At 47.5% G+C, this 22650-nt stretch overlaps 1 protein-coding gene across 1 annotated transcript in view; it reads left to right on the top strand.

Moving 5' to 3' along the window:
• Positions 1 to 22650, top strand: part of MIB1 (MIB E3 ubiquitin protein ligase 1) — a 172240-nt gene that overhangs the window by 58529 nt on the left and 91061 nt on the right. Inside the window, exons 9-10 of the mRNA XM_068131137.2 lie at positions 11709 to 11842; positions 14451 to 14558. Of these exons, the coding sequence (XP_067987238.2) occupies positions 11709 to 11842; positions 14451 to 14558 (242 nt within the window). The remainder of the gene's footprint in view (positions 1 to 11708; positions 11843 to 14450; positions 14559 to 22650) is intronic.

The following is a 22650-nucleotide window of genomic DNA, read 5'->3' as shown; positions in this document are numbered from 1 at the left end:
TCCATCCCTCTCCTCCGTGGCTGCAGAAACCCTCATCCACGCCTTCATCACTTCCCGTCTGGACTACTGCAATAGCCTCCTTTATGGTTCACCCTCAACAATCACCAATAAACTCCAATACATTCAGAACTCCGCTGCCCGTCTACTCACCCATTCCCGGACCCGTGACCACATCACCCCCGTCCTTTACAAGCTTCACTGGCTCCCCATTTCCCAGAGAATCCAGTACAAAATCCTCCTCTTGACCTACAAAGCCCTCCATAACCTGGCCCCATCCTACCTGGCTGACCTCCTCTCCAGACACACTCCCACCCGCAACCTCCGCTCTGCTGGTACCAACCTCCTGACCCCCCCCCATCCGGACCAAATTTAGATCCTGGGGGGACAGGGCCTTCTCCATCGCTGCTCCCACCCTCTGGAACTCGCTACCTCACACCATCAGAGACTCCTCCTCACTCACCACATTCAAAACATCACTCAAGACCCACCTGTTCAACACTGCATTCAACATTTAACCCACAGCATCTAACCCCTGACTATCTCCTCTCCTTCTCCCTCCTTTGTGCTTTGAATATTTCCCTATTGATTCTTGTTTTTTTTGCAATTGTCTTTATGTTTTGCTATGCATTATGTTTTGCACTCTGTCAAAGCGTCTTTGGGCTTCCTGAAAAGCGCTATATAAAATAAATGCATTATTATTATTATTATTATATCATGAAAAATAAGCGAAGTACCAACTTCTAATCTGGTGTGTGGGTGTATCTAGGCACAAGCAAGAACGCTGTTTAAAATTGGGTCGCCACGTCAAAATCCAAGATGGCCGCCGCCATGTATGTCTGATGCCATGTATGTCTGATGCCATGTATGTCTGAACCTTGTAACCTGCATATCTTGAAAAATAAGCGAAGTACCAACTTCTAATGTGGTGTATGGGTGTATCTAGGCATAAGGAAGAACGCTATTGAAAATTGGGTCGCCACGTCAACATCCAAGATGGCCGCCGCCATGTATGTCTGAACCTTGTGAGATGAATATCTTGAAAAATAAGCGACGTACCAACTTCTAATTTGGTGTGTGGGTGTATCTCGCCATAAGGAAGAACGCTATTGAAAATTGGGTCGCCACGTCAAAATCCAAGATGGCCGCCACCATATATATGTCTGAACCTTGTGAGCGAAATATCTCGAAAAATAAGCGAAGTACCTACTTCTAATCTGGTGTGTGGGTGTATCTAGGCACACGGAAGAAGGCTGTTTAACATTGGGTCGCCACATCAAACTCCAAGATGGCCGCCACCATGTATGTCTGAATCTTGTGAGAAGAATATCTTGAAAGATAAGCGAAGTACCAACTTCTAATTTGGTGTGTGGGTGTATCTCGGCATTACAGTGGGTCGCCACGTCAAAATCCAGGACGGCCGCCACCATATATATGTCTGAACCTTGTGAGCGAAATATCTTGAAGAATAAGCGAAGTACCTTCTGGTGTGTGGGTGTATCTAGGCATAAGGAAGAACGTTATTGAAAATTGGGTCGCCACGTCAAAATCCAAGATGGCCGCCTCCATGTATGTCTGACCCTTGTGAGCGAAATATCATATTAAAGCGCGGCGTTACACGCGCTGCTTGCGAGCAAGGAGGAAGCGGACAAGCGGTAACTTATAAGCGTCTTTATTTCAGGAGCTCACTATAACACTAGCGCGCTCCGGGCTGTGCGCCCCGTGTATATCCTCAGGCCACGCCTACCCCTAGGGCGTGGCCGCCGCCCACTTGGTGCGCGGAATGATGTCACCACGTCAGTGGGCTTTCGTGTCCGCCACACGCGCCCCCCCAGAATTCCCGCGCACCTGGAGGGCCAGTTTGCGGGGCAGACGGATGACCCGGCCGAAGCGCCCCCTGGCGATCGGCGGCATCCGGGGTGCAGGGATGCCAGGTGGGATGCCCCTGGCTGCCCCTGGGATGGGTGCAGGACCGGGGGGCGGCGTGGCGGCGGGGCTGGGTGGTGCCGGGGGTCCGCCCGCAGGGGGGCGGCCCCGACGCGGGGGTCGGGCCACTGGCGGTGGATGGTCCACGTCGAGGTGGGCCGGCTTGAGGCGGTCTACAGAAACGCGGTCAGGAGTACCGCCGATGTCCAGGGTGAAGTGCTTCGCCCCGGTCTCCAGCACGCGGAAAGGCCCGTCGTATGGGGGCCGCAGTGGTGTCCGGTGGGCATCGTGGCGGACGAAGACGTACTCCGCCGTGCGAAGCTCTGGGGCGACGTGCGTCGGTGGGTGCCCGTGGCATGCCGTTGGCACCAGGGCGAACCTCTGGGCGGTCTCTTGCAGAGCGGAGCGCTGCTGTGCCGCGGACCATGGTGCCGTGGAGTCGGGGAGGAACTTGCCCGGCACCCGCAGCGGTTGCCCGAAGACCAACTCCGCCGCGGATGTGCGCAGGTCCTCCTTGGGCGCCGTCCGGAGGCCCAGCAGGACCCAGGGGAGCCTGTCGACCCAGCCGCCGTCGCGGAGGGTGGCCCGGAGCGCGGCCTTCAATGAGCGGTGAAATCGCTCACACAGGCCGTTAGCCTGGGGGTGGTAGGCCGTGGTTCGGTGCAGCCGGACCCCGAGCCCCTGCGCGACCGCCCCCCAGAGCTCCGAGGTGAACTGGGGGCCGCGGTCGGACGAGATGGCTGAGGGGTGCCGAACCGGGCGACCCAGGTGGCGATGAAAGCCTGCGCGACGTCCGCCGCCGTCGTCGACGCCAAGGGCACGGCCTCCGGCCACCGGGTGGTGCGGTCCACCATGGTGAGGACGTGGGTGAAACCCCGCGAGGGGGGCAGAGGTCCCACCAGGTCCACGTGGACGTGGTGAAACCGGCGTTCTGGCACCGTGAACGGGGCCAATGGGGCCTGGGTGTGCTGGCACGCGAGGCACGTCCTGGCCCAGCCGCGGACGGCCTTCCGGAGGCCATGCCAGACGAACTTGTCGGCGATCAACCTTTGGGAGGCCCTCGCGCCCGGGTGGGATAGGCCGTGGATGGCGTCAAACACCTGGCGCTGCCAGCCCGCGGGCACGATGGGGCGAGGCCGCCCGAGGGAGACGTCGCACAAGAGGGCCGTGCCCGTGCCATCGAACGGCACCTCAGTGACGCGGAGGCCCGTGACGGCGGTCCGCAAGGCCTGGACGTCGGGGTCAGCGGCCTGGTCCGCTGCCATCCGGGCATAGTCGATGCCGAGGTGGACTGCGTGGGCGACGGCCCGGGAAAGGCAATCCGCCACCGGGTTGTCCTTCCCCGCGACGTGCCGGATGTCCGTCGTGTACTCGGACACGGCCGAGAGGTGACGCTACTGCCGGGCCGACCACGGCTCGGTGACCTTGCCCATCGCGAAGATCAGCGGCTTGTGGTCGACGAAGGCCGTGAACGCACGGCCCTCGAGCAGATGGTGGAAGTGCCTGACCGCCAAGTGAAGCCCGAGCAACTCGCGGTTGAAGGTACTGTAACGGCGTTTGGGCGGGCGAAGCTGCCGGCTAAAGAACGCCAGCGGTTGCCAAGCTCCACGCACCCATTGCTCGTGCACCGCACCCACCGCGTAGTCCAAGGCGTCGGTGGTGAGGGCGATCGGTGCATCGGGCGCCAGGTGCGCGAGCATGGTGGCGTTAGCCAAGGCGAGCTTCGCGCCCGTGAACGCCGTGTCCATCTGCTCGGTCCAGGTAACGTCGCCTTTGCCCGGCTTACCTCGGAGAGCTTCGTGCAGGGGGCGCAGGAGCTGGGCGATACGGGGCAGGAACCGATGGTAAAAGTTCACCATGCCCAGGAACTCCTGCAGCCCTCTGATTGTGCGGGGGCGCGGAAACCCCTTCACCGCCTCCACCTTGGCCTGCAGGGGGACGGCTCCATGCCTGGTGACACGGTGCCCCAGAAAATCGATTAAGGCGACGTCGAACCGGCACTTTGCGGGGTTCACAATCAGACCATGCTGGCCCAGGCGTTTGAAGAGCGTGCGGAGGTGGCGTAGGTGCTCTTCGCGGGACGCGCTGGCGACGAGGATATCGTCCAGGTAGACGTAGACAAAATCCAGGTCGCGCAGGACGCTGTCCATCAGTCGCTGGAACGCCTGAGCCGCATTCTTCAGACCGAAGGGCATCCACAGGAACTCGAAGAGTCCGAATGGCGTGATGACCGCCGTCTTCGGGACGTCCTCCGGCCTGACGGGGACCTGATGGTAGCCGCGTATGAGGTCCACCTTTGAGAAGAAGGACATGCCCGCCAAACGGGCGGAAAAGTCCTGAATGTGGGGGACGGGGTAGCGGTCGGGAGTGGTAGCGTCATTGAGACGGCGATAGTCCCCGCACTGTCGCCATCCCCCGCCGGGCTTCGGCACGATGTGCAGCGGCGATGCCCACGCACTCTCCGAGCGCCGCACGATGCCGAGTCGCTCCAGGGTAGCGAACGCCGCTTTTGCCACCGCCAGCTTCGTCGGCTCGAGGCGGCATGCCCGGGCGTAGACCGGTGGCCCGACGATGGGGATGTGATGGGCCACCCCGTGCTTGACGGCCCCCGCCGAGAAGGTGGGCCGCGTGAGGGCCGGGAAGCCGGCGAGGAGGCGGGTGAATGCGTCCGCTGCCGGAAGCGTACAGATCAACGTGGCCGGAACCGAACCGTTCGGCAAGCCGCTCGGCGAGCCGCTCGTTGAGCTGCTCGACGAGCTGGGCAGCGCACAAGCGAGCGAGCCGAACGTCTCGGCCTGGACAAGACGTCTGCGCTTTACGTCGACCAGGAGCCCATTAGCGCACAGGAAGTCCGCGCCAAGCAGTGCCATGGGCACGTCGGCGGTGACGAACGTCCATCGGAAAACCTGCCCTCCGAACCGCAGAGAGAGGCAGCGTTTTCCGTACGTACGGATGGGCGTCCCGTTCACGGCAAGCAGCGCGGCTTGTCTGACGGCTTGTCTGACGTACCGGCGGGAACGACACTCACCTGCGCTCCCGTGTCGCACAGGTAACGGCGCCCGGATAAGGTGTCCGTTATGAACAGCAGGCTGCTCGAAAGGCCGGCGCTCATCGCCACTATTGAGCGCCGGCCCGGGCGTTTCCCTACCTGTTGAAGGAGCATGGCGGATGACACTGCCGAGCCTCGTGGCCGAACTTGGCGTGGAACCAGCACCAGGTGGTGGAGCTGGAGGAGCGCGGCTGGCTCCGCCAGGCCGGTGGAGTTGGCGGTTTTCCCCGCGGTGGCGGTTTTCGCCGCGGCAGTGGGCGGGGCGTGGCGGCGGTCACGAGGTGCGTATCAGCATGCTGCGTATGCTGTGTAAGCTGATGCTGTGGATCAGCATCATCAGCAGCATCAGCCTCGAGGTCCGTGACGGCCGCAAAGTACCTGTCCGCCTCGGCTGCCAATGCTCGGGGTTCCGTTAGCACGGTCCCGGCCAACGGGAGGCGAACCTGCGCTGGAAGTTGGCGACGGAAAAGCGCCCGGAATAGAGAACCGGGGGCTTCGTCGCCCAACAGTGACAGCATATGGTCCATTCGGACCGACGGGCGCGTGTCGCCGAGCTCGGGGAGATCCAGGAGGCGGTCGGCCCGTGCGTCGTCCGTGAGGCCGAACGTGGCTAGGAGTAGCCGCTTGAGTGCCTCGTACTTGTGACCGTCCGGTGGGTGGCGAAGGACGGACACAACTCGAGCGGCCGTGCCGGGCCCGAGGGAGGCGACGACGTGGCAGTAGCGCGTGTCGTCGCCGGTGAGGCGCCGAAGCTGAAATTGGGCTTCGGCTTGGACGAACCAGACTTCGGCCTGGGCCTCCCAAAATTCGGGAAGTTTGATGAAGTTGGCCATGGCAATGGCGTCCTGTGTGGAAGGATCGCTCCGGCAGATCCAACGTCGAGGGTCACCAGTAAAGCGCGGCGTTACGCGCGCTGCTTGCGAGCAAGGAGGAAGCGGACAAGCGGTAACTTATAAGCGTCTTTATTTCAGGAGCTCACTGTAACACTAGCGCGCTCCGGGCTGCGCGCCCCGTGTATATCCTCAGGCCACGCCTACCCCTCGGGCGTGGCCGCCGCCCACTTGGTGCGCGGAATGATGTCACCACGCCAGTGGGCTTTCGTGTCCGCCACAATATCATAGCATGTTTTCTGCGTATTCCACTTTGTCAACTCACATCACTTCCCCGACGGGGGACCTAGGCGTAATGCTTGTTACAAATAGTTGTGGAAGCAGCCCTCTTATTTGCCCCATCAGCCCTGTGTTTTCCATGACTGGTTTTCCACCAATAATGGAAGCTTTTCATGCTTTAAGTGACATATTCCAATGAGGTTATATAATTAGATGGCTAACTATCACAAAACTTGGTATCATTATTTGGTTTGAATGGCAATTTCTGAAAGAGTCTATCTTTGTGCACCATGGGTTGGTCATCTGAAATGAAGAAGCGATGCTCATCTACTAGATCACTGTCAATCCCATAACGTTCTTCGTGAGAATACCCTCAGGATAATAATAAAAATAGTTTATTGGACATTAATCCAGTGCATTGACTTGACTGCATTTGAGTGATTAAAGTCATGGCATATATCTCCTGTAAAGACCATCATCATCGACACGTCATCATTAGGATTTTGAACCACTGAGCGATACTCTTCGTGCTGATGCCGTTCCATGAAGAGGTGCAAGGTAAAAGTTTGAGTTTATAAGGTCGGATGCATTCCCCTCCTTTGTTGAAAATGTCTTCAGAAACGAGGCGAATGACAACTACTTCCCCCTATTGAAGTAAAATTTACATGTGCGATGCCATTTTTATTTATCATGCAACAGCAGTTACGTAAAATTGAGAGGATTGTAAAATAGCTACTGTATTTGGGTTCACATACTTTGTGGCATTTTGTGTAAATTAAATTAAAATGCCTTTTTCATGGATATATATATATTTTTTTTTACAAATGAGGCCGATATACCGAATCGATATTTTCACCGAGTTTCAAACATGGCTGAAATACTTAATGAATTTCTTCACTGTTTCTAACATGCCTGAACTTCCCCACTCGTACTACTTCTGATGTTCACCCAAATATGCCAAAACTAGACATTGATTTCTCATTTGTACATACTTGGACTGTACCACCACCTAATCAACTAGAATGGCACTCAGTAGAGCACCTACCTCTGCTAGGCTGAACGGTTTACATTTTGTGTCCCACTGATAAGCTGGTTCTGGATCCGGACATTAACCAAAATTTAATCAGCTTGTTCTTGTCACCAAACCAACTCATCCACCAAGTTTTGTTATAGTCTGTCAACAACTATTCGAAATATCATGCTATGCTGTACAATATATAGTTTTGGCCCATCTCTCAGTGGCGAAGAATCATTTATATATTCTTGTATATGGATCGAGATCTGGATCTTAACCAAATCTAATCAATTTGTCCTTGTCACACACCCAACGTGTCCTCCAAATTTCTTCCTTAACAATTTTAAGAGATATCCTGCTCACAGACAAACAAACAGACGGGGGTCAAAACACAACCTCCGCCGTCCACCTTTAGTGGCGGAGGTAATAAAGTCGAACAGGAAGCAATATCATGAGCCAAACAAAATGTTAGCATGAAAATTCCGGGTCATGCCTACATGCATGCTTCATGCAATAACGTGTGTGTTAGCCATGTATTCGATCACCCACAATAATGCTCAATGACGTCACCCCCCTCCCCCTCCCCCGCAATTCCAGTCATCATATTCATATGTACTCATATATTCATATATTCTCATATGTTCAGCCTGGTGTTGGCTTAGCGGTTAGACTTGGGATCCTAGGATCCTGGGTGCGAATCCTGGTCGATCGCTGAATTAACGACAGGGGGGTTGACTCAGCCTGTCATCCTTCCGAGGTCGGCAAATTGAGTACCAGCTTGCTGGGATGAATGATCCCGGTGTGTACCCCGGTTTAGAATAGGTACACCGTACCCCTGCGCATCGTAAGAGCGTGACCAAGGGTTGGCGTCAGGAAGGGCATCCGGCCATGAAAACATTGCCTCAAACAGGGAACCATGATTGTCATGGGGCCCGCAAGGCTAACCCCTGCTCTAGCGGGGAAAATGGCCTTAAAACGATCATTCATTCATTTATTCATTCATATTCATAGTTTGAGAGACTTGAAGTGACTAGCTGGATCTGCACTGTATTAGGAAGTGTCACAACAATCTACAAACGAAAGATGTTGGGCCATGCAGTCATATTAAAATACAAAGACTGCTAACTGGGGCCCTGGAAGGACTTTTTTCGGCCTTCCGATTGATATCTAGTGATCGAATCTTTGTGCTGCTGTGAAAATAGAAATCATACACTCCTGTATTATTGCTTCATGATATTCTATATAGAGTAGAATCCCTTGTGGTTATCCAATAAAACACGTTGCACGTTTCGAGTTGAAGGAGACTGAGTGGAGGGTAAGTGTACAGTGATTTTACACCTTGCTTTGTGTGTTCACCATCAATGCCAGGAGGTGTACAGGGTAAAGTCTGAATTTGCCAGATGTATTGGGTAATAAACAGAGTTTTTATTATTTCTCGTCCTTGGTGATTTTCATTTATTTATTTATTTATTTTATGTCTCACTAAACTGCTAAAATACTGTCTTCAAAATTGAGCAGCTGTTGGTGGGGGGTGAAGGAGATTGTACGGAAGTAATGGCAGCGTGTCAGGCAGGTGATGTTGCTTACACAGCTTTGGCTCGATGTGCCCTATCAACGTGCCGGCCTAAAGTATCCGGCATCGGAGATTGGCGGGGTTGATGACCTTGTTGAGTAAGCTTTTGACGTATTTGGAAACTAAATGTAACTGCGGTTTGATGTAAGGAGTTATTGGTAGCTTTGGAAGCTTGCCAGCAAATGCCCAAGGGCCTCCTGCCTGCCAAGTAGCCAAGAGCATTCTGCTTGGTGTTTCGTAACCATATTTTTCAAAAGCATCTCCCATCCACCTCACCCCAGGAATTGTTACAACACTCCTTATCTGGTTATACACCAAAAACTGCCTTGTGGTAAAACTTGTATTAGATTGGTACTTGATCTTCCCTCATCTTACAGGGAAAGGAGGTGGATTTTTTTGACATTATTTCTTTTTCTTTGCAATTACAATTGTACACCATTCCTTAATTTCTGAGCCAATATTCTCCGAACTTGGCATGCAGGTTCCTTAGTCCAATACACCGAAACCCCAAATCTAGCATGGAATTACATTGGTCCAATACATCAGAATCCATAAAAGGCATAGAGATAACTTGGTCCAACAACCCATACCGACTTGGTACAAACAATAACTTACCACTAACCCTACCGTTATGATTTCACCCCTGTCTGTCTGTTTGTGAACAGGATATCTCAAAATGTTGGGGGTGGATTTGGACGAAATTTGATGGAGGGGTTGGGTATGTGACAATGACGAAATGATTATATTTTCGTGAAGATCCGGATACTATAATTTATTAAGTGATTCTTCACCATTGAGAGATAGGGCTAAAACCGATATATAACAGGATATCCCAAAACGTTGTCGACAGATTATGACTAAACTAGGGGGATGCGTTGGTTAGGTGACAAGAACAAGCCGATTAGATTTTGATTCATATATTAATCCAGGCCTGTCCTATCCGTGGGATACAAAACGTAAACTGTTCAGCCGGGCGGGGGTACACGCTCTACTGAGTGCCGTTCTAGTTCAAAGAGCTGTTGAACCCGAAAGGAAGCAATGGAGATGTGGAGCTACCGAGTTATGTGGAGTTGGTGGAGATCACAGAGGAGGACGTGTGGACAGCATTAAAGAGGATGAAGCGGGTAAGAGTTCCAGACATTGAGGTGCGTACGGAGATGATAGTTGCTGCAGGAGAAGTCGGATTCAGTTTGACAAAAGGTTGTTGAATCTATGAATGAGAGAGGGTTTGATTCCAGAGCATTGGAGGATAGGGCTAATTGTGCCAATATGGAAGAGTAAGACGGACATTCAAGATCCAGGGAAGTGTGAAGGCATTACGCTCAGAAGTCATGTCATGAAGGTACTTGAGAAGATGTTGGACAGGAGGATAAGGATGCGTTTGGAGATGGAGATCAGCGAAGAGCAGCAGGGGTTTAGAAAGGGTAGGGGGACGATGGATGGGATGTTCACTCTGAGAAAGCTTTGTGGAGAAGAAGTCGGAGGTGCAAGGTGAAATGGCATTGGGAATCGTGGATCTGGAGAAGGCCTGCAACACTGTCGAGAGAGAGAGAGAGAGAGAGAGAGAGAGAGAGAGAGAGAGAGAGAGAGAGAGAGAGAGAGAGAGAGAGAGATAGAGATAGAGATAGAGATAGAGATAGAGATAGAGATAGATAGGTTGATGGTGACATTGAGATGGATGGGAATGTCATGCGCACAGAAGTTAGGTTGGTGGAAGGGATCTACAAGGGAATGAAGGGCCGACCTTTGGTTTGTCTTAGATTGTCAGTGGAGTTCAGCATGGACATTGGTTTACTCCCGATTGTTTTCGATCTATTACTCGATGATAAGTGTACATTATGAGAGACATTTGCATTTGTTTGAGAATGTCAGTGATTCCTGTTTCGATTTGTTTTTAAGTATTCCATAAGAAGATTATAACATTGCCTTTGTAATCTCCAACACAATAAATTAAGGACACGAAAATCCGATGTAGGAGGGGAAGGTAGGAGAAAACAAAAACCATCCCATTGGTGGAGGTGTTCGTTGTGTGAGTTGGGACGAACGGTTGCACAAAAAATGGCCGTGAGAGTAACAGATGAATTGCGTATGTATGAGACAGCCAGCAGAAGGGAATATTGCACAAGCTCAAATTTGCATTAAACATTGCATGGCTCAGTATGCCGAACCTGCTTATCTGCAATTAGTATGGGAACGGAGTTTTTTACAGCATGCTAAGAGCCCAATTTATCAGAAATGTCATACATTTGGTTCGTCAGTTGTGAAAAATCTTGGATGGAATGAAAAAGTCACCTGAGTAGTTTGTCGAAGGATGCTCGAGCATGTTGTCCCCAAACACCAATAATAAAAATAATAATAATAATATTGTAATTGGATTGTGTTGTAAATTAACCTTGACTGTATTCGTCGCATCGTCCCTGCTGTACTCGTGGCTCACAGTTTTGACTTTGTTGAATGTGTGAATTGACCGACGGTGCAGAATAGTGAGTTTTGAAGGATTGTTTTTTTTTTTAGGGAAATTTATTTAAATTGAAAATGTGATAGAGGGTCATTCCTGGTGGAACTTTTTGCCATTTTTCAACTTTTCTTTTCATGGGAAGCATGGGGATTTGCGATGGTGTGCCATCGACTGCGCTCTAGTTTCATTTTTGTACACCAATGTTTCAAATCGATAACGTATCATCTATCCTGCTGGAAAATAAAAATATCGCTAATCTTTCGAGAGTAACCGGGTCACTTCGATTAAGGACAATGTGGGATAACAAAAGTATTTTCTGTCGAACTTTATTTCCTTACACTTGCAAGACTATGCTGTTTTCTACAGCAGTTGTTTGTATCCCTGACTGTGCATCGACTCTTATTGAAAACCTATCTGAGATGTAATAAAAGCCCCAAGAGTGGGATGTGGGATGCCTATCAACCCAAGGGTCCAATGGCGACTGCGGTGATGTGGTAAAATTGTGCATCTCTGCTCATGATGGGTACTCTGCCTTCCTGATGATGAGCCTTCTGCACGTGTGGCCCGATCCTCTTTTGCAGAGCGCCTTGCACAGCTGTTGAAGAAGTTGTTTGAGACACATGTTACTGGCGATGCCAATGAAGAGTTGGTCAAGGCCGCTGCCAATGGGGACTTGGTGAAGGTGGAGGAGATTCTGACTCGTGCAGATACCGATGTGAGTTTGACTGTCGGGTTCTTTGTGTTTTTTTTTTTTATGGTGCAAACCTTCACATGTAGTGATGGAACATACAAACAACATAGCTTCAAAAGACAAACGAAAGACAAACAAAAAACATAGCCTCACTTTACAAAATAGTGATGATTTTTCTTGTAAATTTAAAGTGTGTATGTGTGTGTGCCACAGCAAACGATAAATATATAGTTGAGCTGTCTCGCAAAAACGAAGTACTGGCACCCTGGCCAAGTTTCAAATTACTACCACGAGCAACGGTAACATCCCTATGGGCAGGGCTTCAATTGGGAGGCCCAAATGAAAAGGCAAAATATCAGAAATTGAAGGCTTTAAAAATTTTTTTAAACGATTCATATAAACATCCTTTGAATCATATCACACGCAAATCATCAAAATCTAAACAGTACATGGCGCCAATTTTGAAAAAAGATGTGAATTCTGCAAAACGGAAGCGGCCACTACACGTCTTTCTCAGTCGCACGTTTATGTGTGAAGAGTGCACACCGAATCTGTAACACGGAAGCGGCTGCTACACCTGTTTCTCAGTCGCTTTGCACACGCTGCCATGTTACTTCGGAGCCGCACGTTTATATAGGAAGAGAAGAGAACAAAGAAGTTCCTCTCCAAGAAGTTCTGTCACTCAAGCGTTTGGGTCTCACTATCTGCCATGATCTTTCCTGGGAAAACCACATTTCAAATCTGGCCTCCAAAGCCAGTCGCTGACTGGGCATCCTCCGTCGTGCGAAGTCCTTCCTTGGCACACCTGAGCTCCTCACCACATACAAGGCTTTCATCCGCAGCTCAATGGAATACTGCTCTCCCCTCTGGGCTGATGCTCCTGCCTCACACCTAGCTCGTCTTCACGCTGTTGAAACCAAAGCGTTCAGAATCATTGGAATGTCCCGCGATGAAGCTATCTCCAAGGGCCTTTCACTCACTCACCGCAGGCAGGTTGGTGGTCTTTCCGCTTTCTACCGACTCCTCTCTGGCCTTGCCCCCCCCAGCTCTCTCTGGGCTCTGTCCCCCAAATATTCCTACAGGTCGCACAAAATCTGCCTGCAACCCTCTTATGGTTAAACTGCCAAAATCAAGACTCTCTGCTCACCTTCACTCCTTCATTCCTCTTTTCTCCCACCTCTGGAACAAACTCCCTCACTCTCTTCAATCCCACTCCACCCTCCAGGTCTTTAAAACAGCTGTTCACCACCATGTCTTATCTTCCCCCATCCAAAACCTTGATCTTTTCTACCCCCGCTAATTTCACCCCAAATCCACTTTTTTGAAATACCAACTTCTGTCCTGGAATTCCTTGGTGTCCATGTGTTTTATACCTCTCCCACCACCACCCCCTTCCCACGCCTCCTCCCCCCAAGCCCTCTCCCTCCCACACATCTCCCTGCTCTCAAATGTTGTGTTTGTGTGCTTCCCCTTCTCTCTCCATTTTGTCTTCCGCTCCCTCTTTTTATATATTTTGTTTGTCTGTTTGATTTGTTTGTGAAATAAATGTTAGCTCTTTCACGAGCCTCGATTCTGTATACAAAAAAAAAGAAGAAAAAAAAAAGAAAAAAAAAGAGAGTTCGTCAGGAGTCGATCTACTCTCTCCTGGTACGTAGAATAAACAGTATTTGTAGAATTTCAACAAAAGCAACATCACTGTTCATATCGGTAAATATTATTCCATTGTGTTTGGAAAAACTGGAAAAACTGGAAAATTGGTAAATTGGAAAAACAACATAGCCTATTTTACTCCAAGGGGTCCCAGGAATACCCAACCAAAATTTCTTTGCAATTGGTTGAGCCGTTTTTGCGGTACCTTCGAACTGACGGACGGACATTTGGTGAATTATAGTAAGATCGCCTACATCAATCTGAGAAACAATGGCAACCTGTCGACGTTGGTTATGCGGCACAAAAGCATTTCTGACTTGTCGACTTGTCGAGTCATTTCTGACTTGTCTCTTCTACGCCTTCAAAGAGTTTGTGATTTCCAAGGCCAAAAAGAAGTTTGTATGCTGTGCTTCGCAAAGTGTTGTTTTGTTAATATTACCTTTCCGTGGCTTATGTAGGAGCTCACACGTTCTAAACAAATGAAAACAATTTACACGTGTTCTCTTAATGAGGTTCTCTGTAGGAGTCAACCACGTGATCCATTTCTGAAATCGAGCATGAAAAGTGCAATGCTAAGCAGACTGCCAAATGTGTTTTCCTCTTCACTATTTTATATTCGAGGATAAGTCGTTTTAAGATATCGGCAGTTACAGCATTGATGCAATCTAAGCGTCGCACAATGATTTTGGCTTTGCTGTCGTAAATAAGCGGTGCCATAAAGCATTGTGTCAATATGTGTGAGAATTAGCTTTGTGAACCGTGGTCATGATTCTCCGTTTAAGTGATTTTGGTCCTCCCCCATGGGTATAAATTTTGTGAGAACATGTTTGAGTCATAAAGCTGCACTCGGATGTTGATGACTTGAACATACATGGATTTTCCAGACGACCATAGCTTGTGGGTATGATGTATTGTTTTAATTATATTTGCCATGAATGCAATGATGCTTATATCTCCCTGTGAATCTCCATGCGCTCTGCAGGTGAACATCCAGTTTGCCGGGCACACGGCCTTGCAGGCTGCAAGTCAGAACGGCCATGTGGACGTCATAAAATCGCTGCTCGCCTTTGCTGTGGATATAGAGGCAGAGGTAATAATAGACCGTCTGGATAATGGAACTTGCTCTACAGTCATCAGTTGCTTCTTGTATATGTATTTATTTGTTTTGTTTGGATTTTGTCGATTGGCATTGGGAAGAAATGGTTGTGGGTGGGGGGGGAGGAAGAGGATGGCAAGGTGGGGCACTTGTGCTGCACTGCATGACGATGGGCGCCTTTAATTGGCCTTGCACCGGCAGAACATTCTCACTCCATTAATTTGACCTTGCGGTTGAAACGTCTTTTGAAGCCCAGCCAATTACATTGACCATGCTGCCTGCATTCCCTTGATGTTAAATGAGTGATTTCCTATTTGGGAAAAATTTAAGTGGAAATTCCACCGCAGCTAAATTTTACGGAGAAGTTCCTTATGGCATCGATTTTTGATGGGTGCATATGGATGAGAAAGTGACCAATGGCTCACGCAGACAAGAACTGTTTCTATTGCGTGACTCGAGCAGCTCGAGTTCAGTAACAAAAACAGGACCACGTGTCCTGTAGCTCACCTAGATCAGGAGCAACAGTCAATGATGTCATAAAAGATCGAAATTTTGTTCATGCGCAGAATCTGGTCACGTGATTGGTTGAATGGAAGCCCTCTCCAATGCTTTTTACAGTGATACATGTTTACAGGTCTTGTTTTTTCAGGTTACAGGTCATGTTTTTACAGTTGACAGGTCATGTTTGTACAGTTTACAGGTCATGTTTTTTCAGGTTACAGGTCATGTTTTTACATGGTTACAGGTCATGTTTTTACATGGTTACGGGTCATGTTTTTACAGGTTACAGGTCATGTTTTTACATGGTTACAGGTCATGTTTTTACAGGTTACAGGTCATGTTTTTACATGGTTACAGGTCATGTTTTTACATGGTTATGGGTCATGTTTTTACAGGTTACAGGTCATGTTTTTACATGATTACAGGTCATGTTTTTACATGGTTACAGGTCATGTTTTTACATGGTTACAGGTCATGTTTTTACATGGTTACAGGTCATGTTTTTACAGGTTACAGGTCATGTTTTTACATGGTTACAGGTCATGTTTTTACATGGTTATGGGTCATGTTTTTACAGGTTACAGGTCATGTTTTTACATGGTTACAGGTCATGTTTTTACATGGTTACAGGTCATGTTTTTACATGGTTACAGGTCATGTTTTTACATGGTTACAGGTCATGTTTTTACATGGTTACAGGTCATGTTTTTACATGGTTACAGGTCATGTTTTTACAGGTTACAGGTCATGTTTTTACATGGTTACAGTTCATGTTTTTACATGGTTACAGGTCATGTTTTTACAGTTTACAGGTCATGTTTTTTCAGGTTACAGGTCATGTTTGTACAGGTTACAGGGAATGTTTGTACAGGTTACAGGTCATGTTTTTACAGGTTACATACAGGTCATGTTTTTACAGGTCATGTTTTTACATGGTTACAGTTCATGTTTTTACATGGCTACAGGTCATGTTTTTACATGGTTACAGGTCATGTTTTTACATGGTTACAGGTCATGTTTTTACATGGTTACGGGTCATGTTTTTACAGGTTACAGGTCATGTTTTTACATGGTTACAAGTCATGTTTTTACATGGTTACAGGTCATGTTTTTACAGGTTACAGGTCATGTTTTTACATGGTGCAGTTCATGTTTTTACATGGTTACAGGTCATGTTTTTACAGTTGACAGGTCATGTTTGTACAGTTTACAGGTCATGTTTTTTCAGGTTACAGGTCATGTTTGTACAGGCTACAGGTCATGTTTGTACAGGTTACAGGTCATGTTTTTACAGGTTACATCCAGGTCATGTTTTTACAGGTCATGTTTTTATATGGTTACAGTTCATGTTTTTACATGGTTACAGGTCATGTTTTTACATGGTTACAGGTCATGTTTTTACATGGTTACAGGTCATGTTTTTACAGGTTACAGGTCATGTTTTTACATGGTTACAGGTCATGTTTTTACATGGTTACAGGTCATGTTTTTACAGGTTACAGGTAATGTTTTTACATGGTTACAGTTCATGTTTTTACATGGTTACAGGTCATGTTTTTACATGGTTACAGGTCATTCTTTTACATGGTTACAGGTCATGTTTTTACAGGTTACATGTCATATTTATTCAGGTTACAGGTCATGTTTTTACAGGTTACAGGTGATGTTTTTGGCTGAGTGCATGGTAGTGCTGCTGATGCAATGCCCCCTGAGGCTAGGGCAGGATTTTTTTTTTATAGCGTTTTAGGCCTGATTTCAACCCGTTAATGAGTGCAGATTTTTGATGCGGTCAATACACCTTCATTAGGCATCAGATATGAAGCTTGTGGCCCAGTTTCATCAAAATCGTGTGTGTAGTTGAAGCGATAATGGCTGAAGTGTTTACAGACTCATTCACTCACTCACTTACCTAAAGACATTACTCGATCGCATAAGCTCACTGGACTAAAGTCCAGGTGAGCTAGATATTGGTGATGTGTTTTAACCAGCCGCATGTCTCTGTACGACTGCATGTACATTTGCATGCCATTCTTCCATTCATTGCTGGAAACTTGCACTGTCTTCTTCAAGCAAATGTTCAATATGTTGCCAAAGAAGTCAGAACAATATATATATATATATATATATATATATATATATATATATATATATATATATATATATATATATATATATATACGTATACGTATATATATATATATATATATATATATATATATATATATAGATATATGTATTGTTCTGACTTCTTATATACGTTCTGACTTTATATATATATATATATAGGCGGCAAAAAGGGTTGGCGTCAGGAAGGGCATCCGGCCGTAAAACATTGCTTCAAAAAGGGGACCGAAAAACAACAACAACCACGGTTCCCGAAAAAGGCCAACCCCCGCTTGCGGAGAAAAATGGCCTCTAAAGGTGGTTATATATAGATATATAGATATATATATATATATATAGATATATATATATATATAGATATATATATATATAGATATATATATATATAGATATACTGTATATATATATATAGATATATATAATTATATATATATAGATATATATAGATATAGTTTGCACCGATGTCTCCTCGATTGATACACAGCCAGACACTGCCATGTGAGTTGTGATTGGACATTCATCAACTTTTCGTCGTTTTTGATGCTCCCGGTTATGCAAATGCTGTCGCCAGGCCAGTGTTGACCTAGCATCCCTCAAGCTCACATCTGTATACGTACTGGAGTTTATATAAGACTAAGAGTTAAACGGCAACGGGGAGAAGGTTTAGGAAAGTTTGTGAGATCGATACTTGGAGGCACAGGCGTACCGTGGGACAGGTGAATGGACAATGTTTTAGAGAGTAGAAAGAAATGTGCAGGTGGGTATGGAAGCTTTGTTAATATAAATGCCAAAAGGGTAACCTCTGTTCTTATTTTCATCCCTCTCATGAGTCAGAATTAAAAGAAAAGACAAAAGAAGTCGTGAGCAGAATTGTGGAAAATAGTAAATCACCAGATTGGTGCGGGCAGGGTGGGGGACTTTAAATTATAACTCCTGCAGAGAAAAAGGCAGGATGAAGTGCAAATAGGCATGTGATTCGTATGGTGAAATAAAGAGATGTGAACCTGAGTAAAGAGCTCATGGATGAAGGTGAACAAACAATGGGTCATTGAAGCCGAGCGGAGAGTCAGCCGAATCGACAAACCACTGACTTTTGTGTATTTGAAGATCACGAACCCCAAGCTTTGCTTCTTTACTCGCATGTTCAAACAGAGAAAAACTGCTCGACTTAGAATTTTCGGCCTGGCAGGGTAACGCTTAGCTGTTACACAATACCTTTCCGTTGGCATGGCAACTTAACTCGGGGCCACTCCCTCAATAACCATCCATCTATTTAGTATGGCCGAGCAAACCGTGAAAGGTTATTGGCTAAAACTGGAGCCAATTATAGGGGGACAACTTCCTGTCTAGCCATGCTTATCCCTATCTTAGACAAATTAAGAAAAGGACCGATGAGTTGGTCAGAAACACTTCAATACTTTAACAAGCACATTTTTTTACATTCACAAACACAGAACCATTTATTCACAATCACAAGCAAAGAAACACATATAAAAGATACAAAATAAAGTGTCTATTTTAACACTTAAGCATACCACTTAATCATTCTTACCTTACCTACACACTGGACATGACGTAGCGGCAGGGGGGAGGGAAGGAGGATTTATGATAAGTGTTACAGATTCGTCACTTCTGTTGTTGTGGTTTTCATCCACTGTAAACCTTTTTGATTCCATGTACTATTAATTATTGTTGTCGTTTGAGGGAGATATAGATTACTATTTTCAAAAGGTAAAAAAGTTAATGTTTTAAATGAAACCGGAACCGGACGACGACGAAGAGGAAGAGGAGGAGAAGAAGGCAGAGCGAGTGAGTCGGAGAAGAAGCCTAGCTGCTTCGAGGTCTGGAGCACACGTTGACGAACGGAGGTCACCAGCGAACTTAGGGTTTCCCGGGAAAGGGATTCTTGCAACAGAGTTGTTATCGCTGTGACAGATCAACCTGCGTGTCAGGTTTTTTTGCGGTTGATTCCGAAGAGAATCATTGGCGTGCCGTTACGTCTTGAGTACGGGCCGTTGGCCATTTTGCCTCGCGCGGGATTTCGTATCACTCTGGGCTCTTTGCTTCGCTTCAGCCGTTTTCACCGCATTCAGATGTTTATCTGGTGTGTGTGTGTGTGTGTGTGTGTGTGTGTGTGTGTGTGTGTGTGTGTGTGTGTGTGTGTGTGTGTGTGTGTGTGTGTGTGTGTGTGTGTGTGTGTGTGTGTAACGTGGATTTTGAAGGTAAATCTGCGGTTCACCGGTTTGGAGCCGTGAAACGTCCATACCTGAGGGTGTGATTTCCCAATCGCCTGGAGGGCGCCTTTGGATTTCCCAGTCGCCTTGAGGGCGCCTTTGCGCAGCTTTGGCCGCGTGACGGTGACTGTCATCCGAACGGGATTCTGGTCTCGATTGGACATCGTTCTGACGATCGCTGGAGCGGATCGACTTTGGCTTGAAGCCGGAAGCAACTTTGGCTTGAAGCCGGGAATAGAGACATTGGGGAATGTTCTTCTTTTCGCTCACTGGGAGCACAGTGAGTTATATTGTACGAACCTGATGGTACCATCATAGGAAATATATATTGGTTGTACAATTGATTACTATTGTTTTTGGTGTTGTTATTCTTGTGTGACCTTAATACAATATTTGTTTGTTGGTAACAATTGGTGTGGTTTCACCATTGATCTTTGACAGAATAACACATCTTTCTGCCGTGACTCCTCTCGGCGCTCGGAGGTACACCGTGACCGGGGGTTGGGGAGGAGCACGTAACAGAAATTGGGTGCTCGTCCTGGATTGAGAAATTTGGGGCTCGTCCTAACATCCTCGTCCGGGATTGGCCCAAATTGAAATTGGGGGCTCGTCTTTGCTGAGAAAAATTTCGTCCGCGATTAAATTCCCTAACACTCGTCCGGGATAGAATTCCCTAACATTCCCAAAATTCCCAAATTTGGAATTTTACTAACATTCCCAAATAAAAAAATAATAAAAGATTTTGAATTTTTTTGTGTGAAGGTTAACAGGTGTTAACTGATAGTCACCATGGTGTTTGACGCAGAAAAGTTTGCGGCGTCCCCTAATGAGACACAGTTCCAAGCGTTAAAAAGATCGGAACTCTTGATATTGGCCAAACATTTTAACTTGGAGGTCCGAGCTCATATGAAGAAAGCAGAGATGCAGACATTGGTGGTAGAATCTCTGGTGGGACAAGGAACATGGAAAGAGGTAGCCTTGGATTGGTTACCCGAGGAAAAAGAAAATGTGGAGCTCCGGAAAATGGAGATGCAACTGCAGAGCCAGGAAAGGTTAAAAGCAGAGGAAAGAAAAGCAGAAAAGGAAAGAGCAGAGGAAAGGAGAGCTGAAAGGGAACTCGAGGAAAGAAGAGTAGAACAGGAACGAGAACTCGAGGAGAGAAGAGCAGAGGAAAGGAGAGCTGAAGAAGAAAGAAGAGCACAGGAAAGAGCAGAGGAAAGGAGAGACGAAAGGGAGTTAAAGGAACGTGACATGGAGTATCAGAAGGAACTTAAACTCAGGGAGCTGGAATTAATGGGAGAACGGAGAGAAGTAGTATCCATGCCGGCTAGTTCGACAACTAGTCAGAACACTTGGGATGTTGGTAGGCATGTGAGGCTGGTTCCACCCTTCAATGAAAAGGAGGTAGCCAAGTTTTTTTTACACTTTGAGAAAGTGGCTCAAATGGCCTGTGGGGTCCTGGACTATGTTAGTGCAAAGTGTCTGTTGGGTAAAGCTCAAGATATCTATTCGGCTTTACCGATTGACCAATGTGCAGATTATGAGATAGTGAAGAAATCCATTCTCAAAGCCTATGAATTGGTCCCTGAAGCTTACCGGCAAAAATTCAGGAATTCCAGGAAGAGGGAGAGTGAGACCCATGTGGAGTTTGCCAGAATGAAGGAAACCATGTTTGATCGGTGGTGTGACTCAAAGGGGATTGGGAAAGACTTCAACCTGTTACGACAATTGATCTTGGTGGAGGAATACAAACAGTGTGTCCACACGGACATCAAAGTACATCTGGATGAAAAGAAAGTACCAGAGATGTACGAGGCAGCAACCGTGGCAGATGACCATGCCTTGACACACAGGATGGGGTTCCACAAACCTAACTTCCCGCCTTGAGTTAGCCAGGAGAGTTATGGTAAATCAGGTGCGGAGAACAAATATTCATAGAGGCGGCCTAGAGATGACTATGGAGACAAATCTGATACCGCGACTTTTAGGGATCAGAAGACGACAGTTCCAAGACAGACTTATCTTCCGGGGGCCCGAGGCAGACCTCGAGTTTTTCCTCCGCGCCTACTTGCGCTTTTTGCAAGAAACCTGGGCATTTGATGTCTCAATGTTACGCCCTGAAAAGGAAAAATCAGGAGCGGAGTCAGACTAGTACAACTCCGAATGCATTGGCAAATGCGAGAAATCGTCCTTGGAGGACAGTGCCTTGTGAAGGTTCCCATGCCAAAGTTACGGCATCACAGAACGACCTTGTTCAAGAGGGTTACAAACCTTTTATTTCAGAGGGGTTTCTGTCACTGGATGGAGACTTAACGAACCAGATACCTGTTAGGGTATTGAGGGACACAGGAGCACATCAATCTTTGATGCTTGAGGGCATTTTGCCATTGTCAGAGAAGACGGCAACTGGTGTTCGTGTTCTTTTACAGTGGGTTGGTGGCTATGTTATAGCTCCACTTCATGTCATCCATTTGAAGTCTGATTTGGTGTCAGGACCGGTCACCGTAGGTTTCCAAGCCACTCTTCCTGTAGAGGGAATCTTTTTTTGTTATCGGGAATGATTTGGCCGGTGGTCGAGTTTCTGGTAATCCGATGTTGGTTGAAAAGCTTAGTATGGAAAATAACACCGCACAGTTAGAGCAGGAGATTCCTGGTATCTTTCCATCCTGTGCAGTGACTCATGCTATGGGTCGGAAACGCTCTGAAGGGAAGGAGAAGGTACTGACGTCACGCTTTGCACAGGCACCTCTTGTCAAGTACCCTGAAACTAAGTGTCAGCACACACAAGTCATGGATGTAGGCAATGTTGGCAAACTCTTTGTAGGTGGACTGAACTTTGACACAAGTGAAGATGTTCTGGACTCTATCTTTGGCAAATATGGACCACTCTTGGAAGTGCTGCTGATAAAAGACAGGGAGACGCAAAAGTCGAGAGGGTTTGGCTTTGTCACGTTTGAAAACACAAAGGATGCCAAAGATGCAGAAAAGGATTTGAATAGCAAGGATTTGGATGGTCGGACCATAACAGCAGAGAAGGCAGGCCATGGGCGTCGAGGGGGCTACAGAGGAGGAAAACGTGGAGGTAGTTTCAGGGGTGGCTATGGCTCCCGGGGTGGGAGTAGTAGTTTTGGTGGCGGCCGCAGTCGTGATTACTACGGAGGCTCCCAGCAACAGCAGCGCAGTTTTGGCAACTCTCGACGGGATGACTATTACGGTGGTAGCCGAGA

This window comes from Myxine glutinosa, chromosome 11 (assembly GCF_964187855.1).
Source record: "Myxine glutinosa chromosome 11, kmMyxGlut1.1, whole genome shotgun sequence".
Lineage (NCBI taxonomy): Eukaryota > Metazoa > Chordata > Myxini > Myxiniformes > Myxinidae > Myxine > Myxine glutinosa.
The sequence above is the reverse complement of the archived record's forward strand: the minus strand, read 5'-3'. Positions and strand labels throughout refer to the sequence as shown.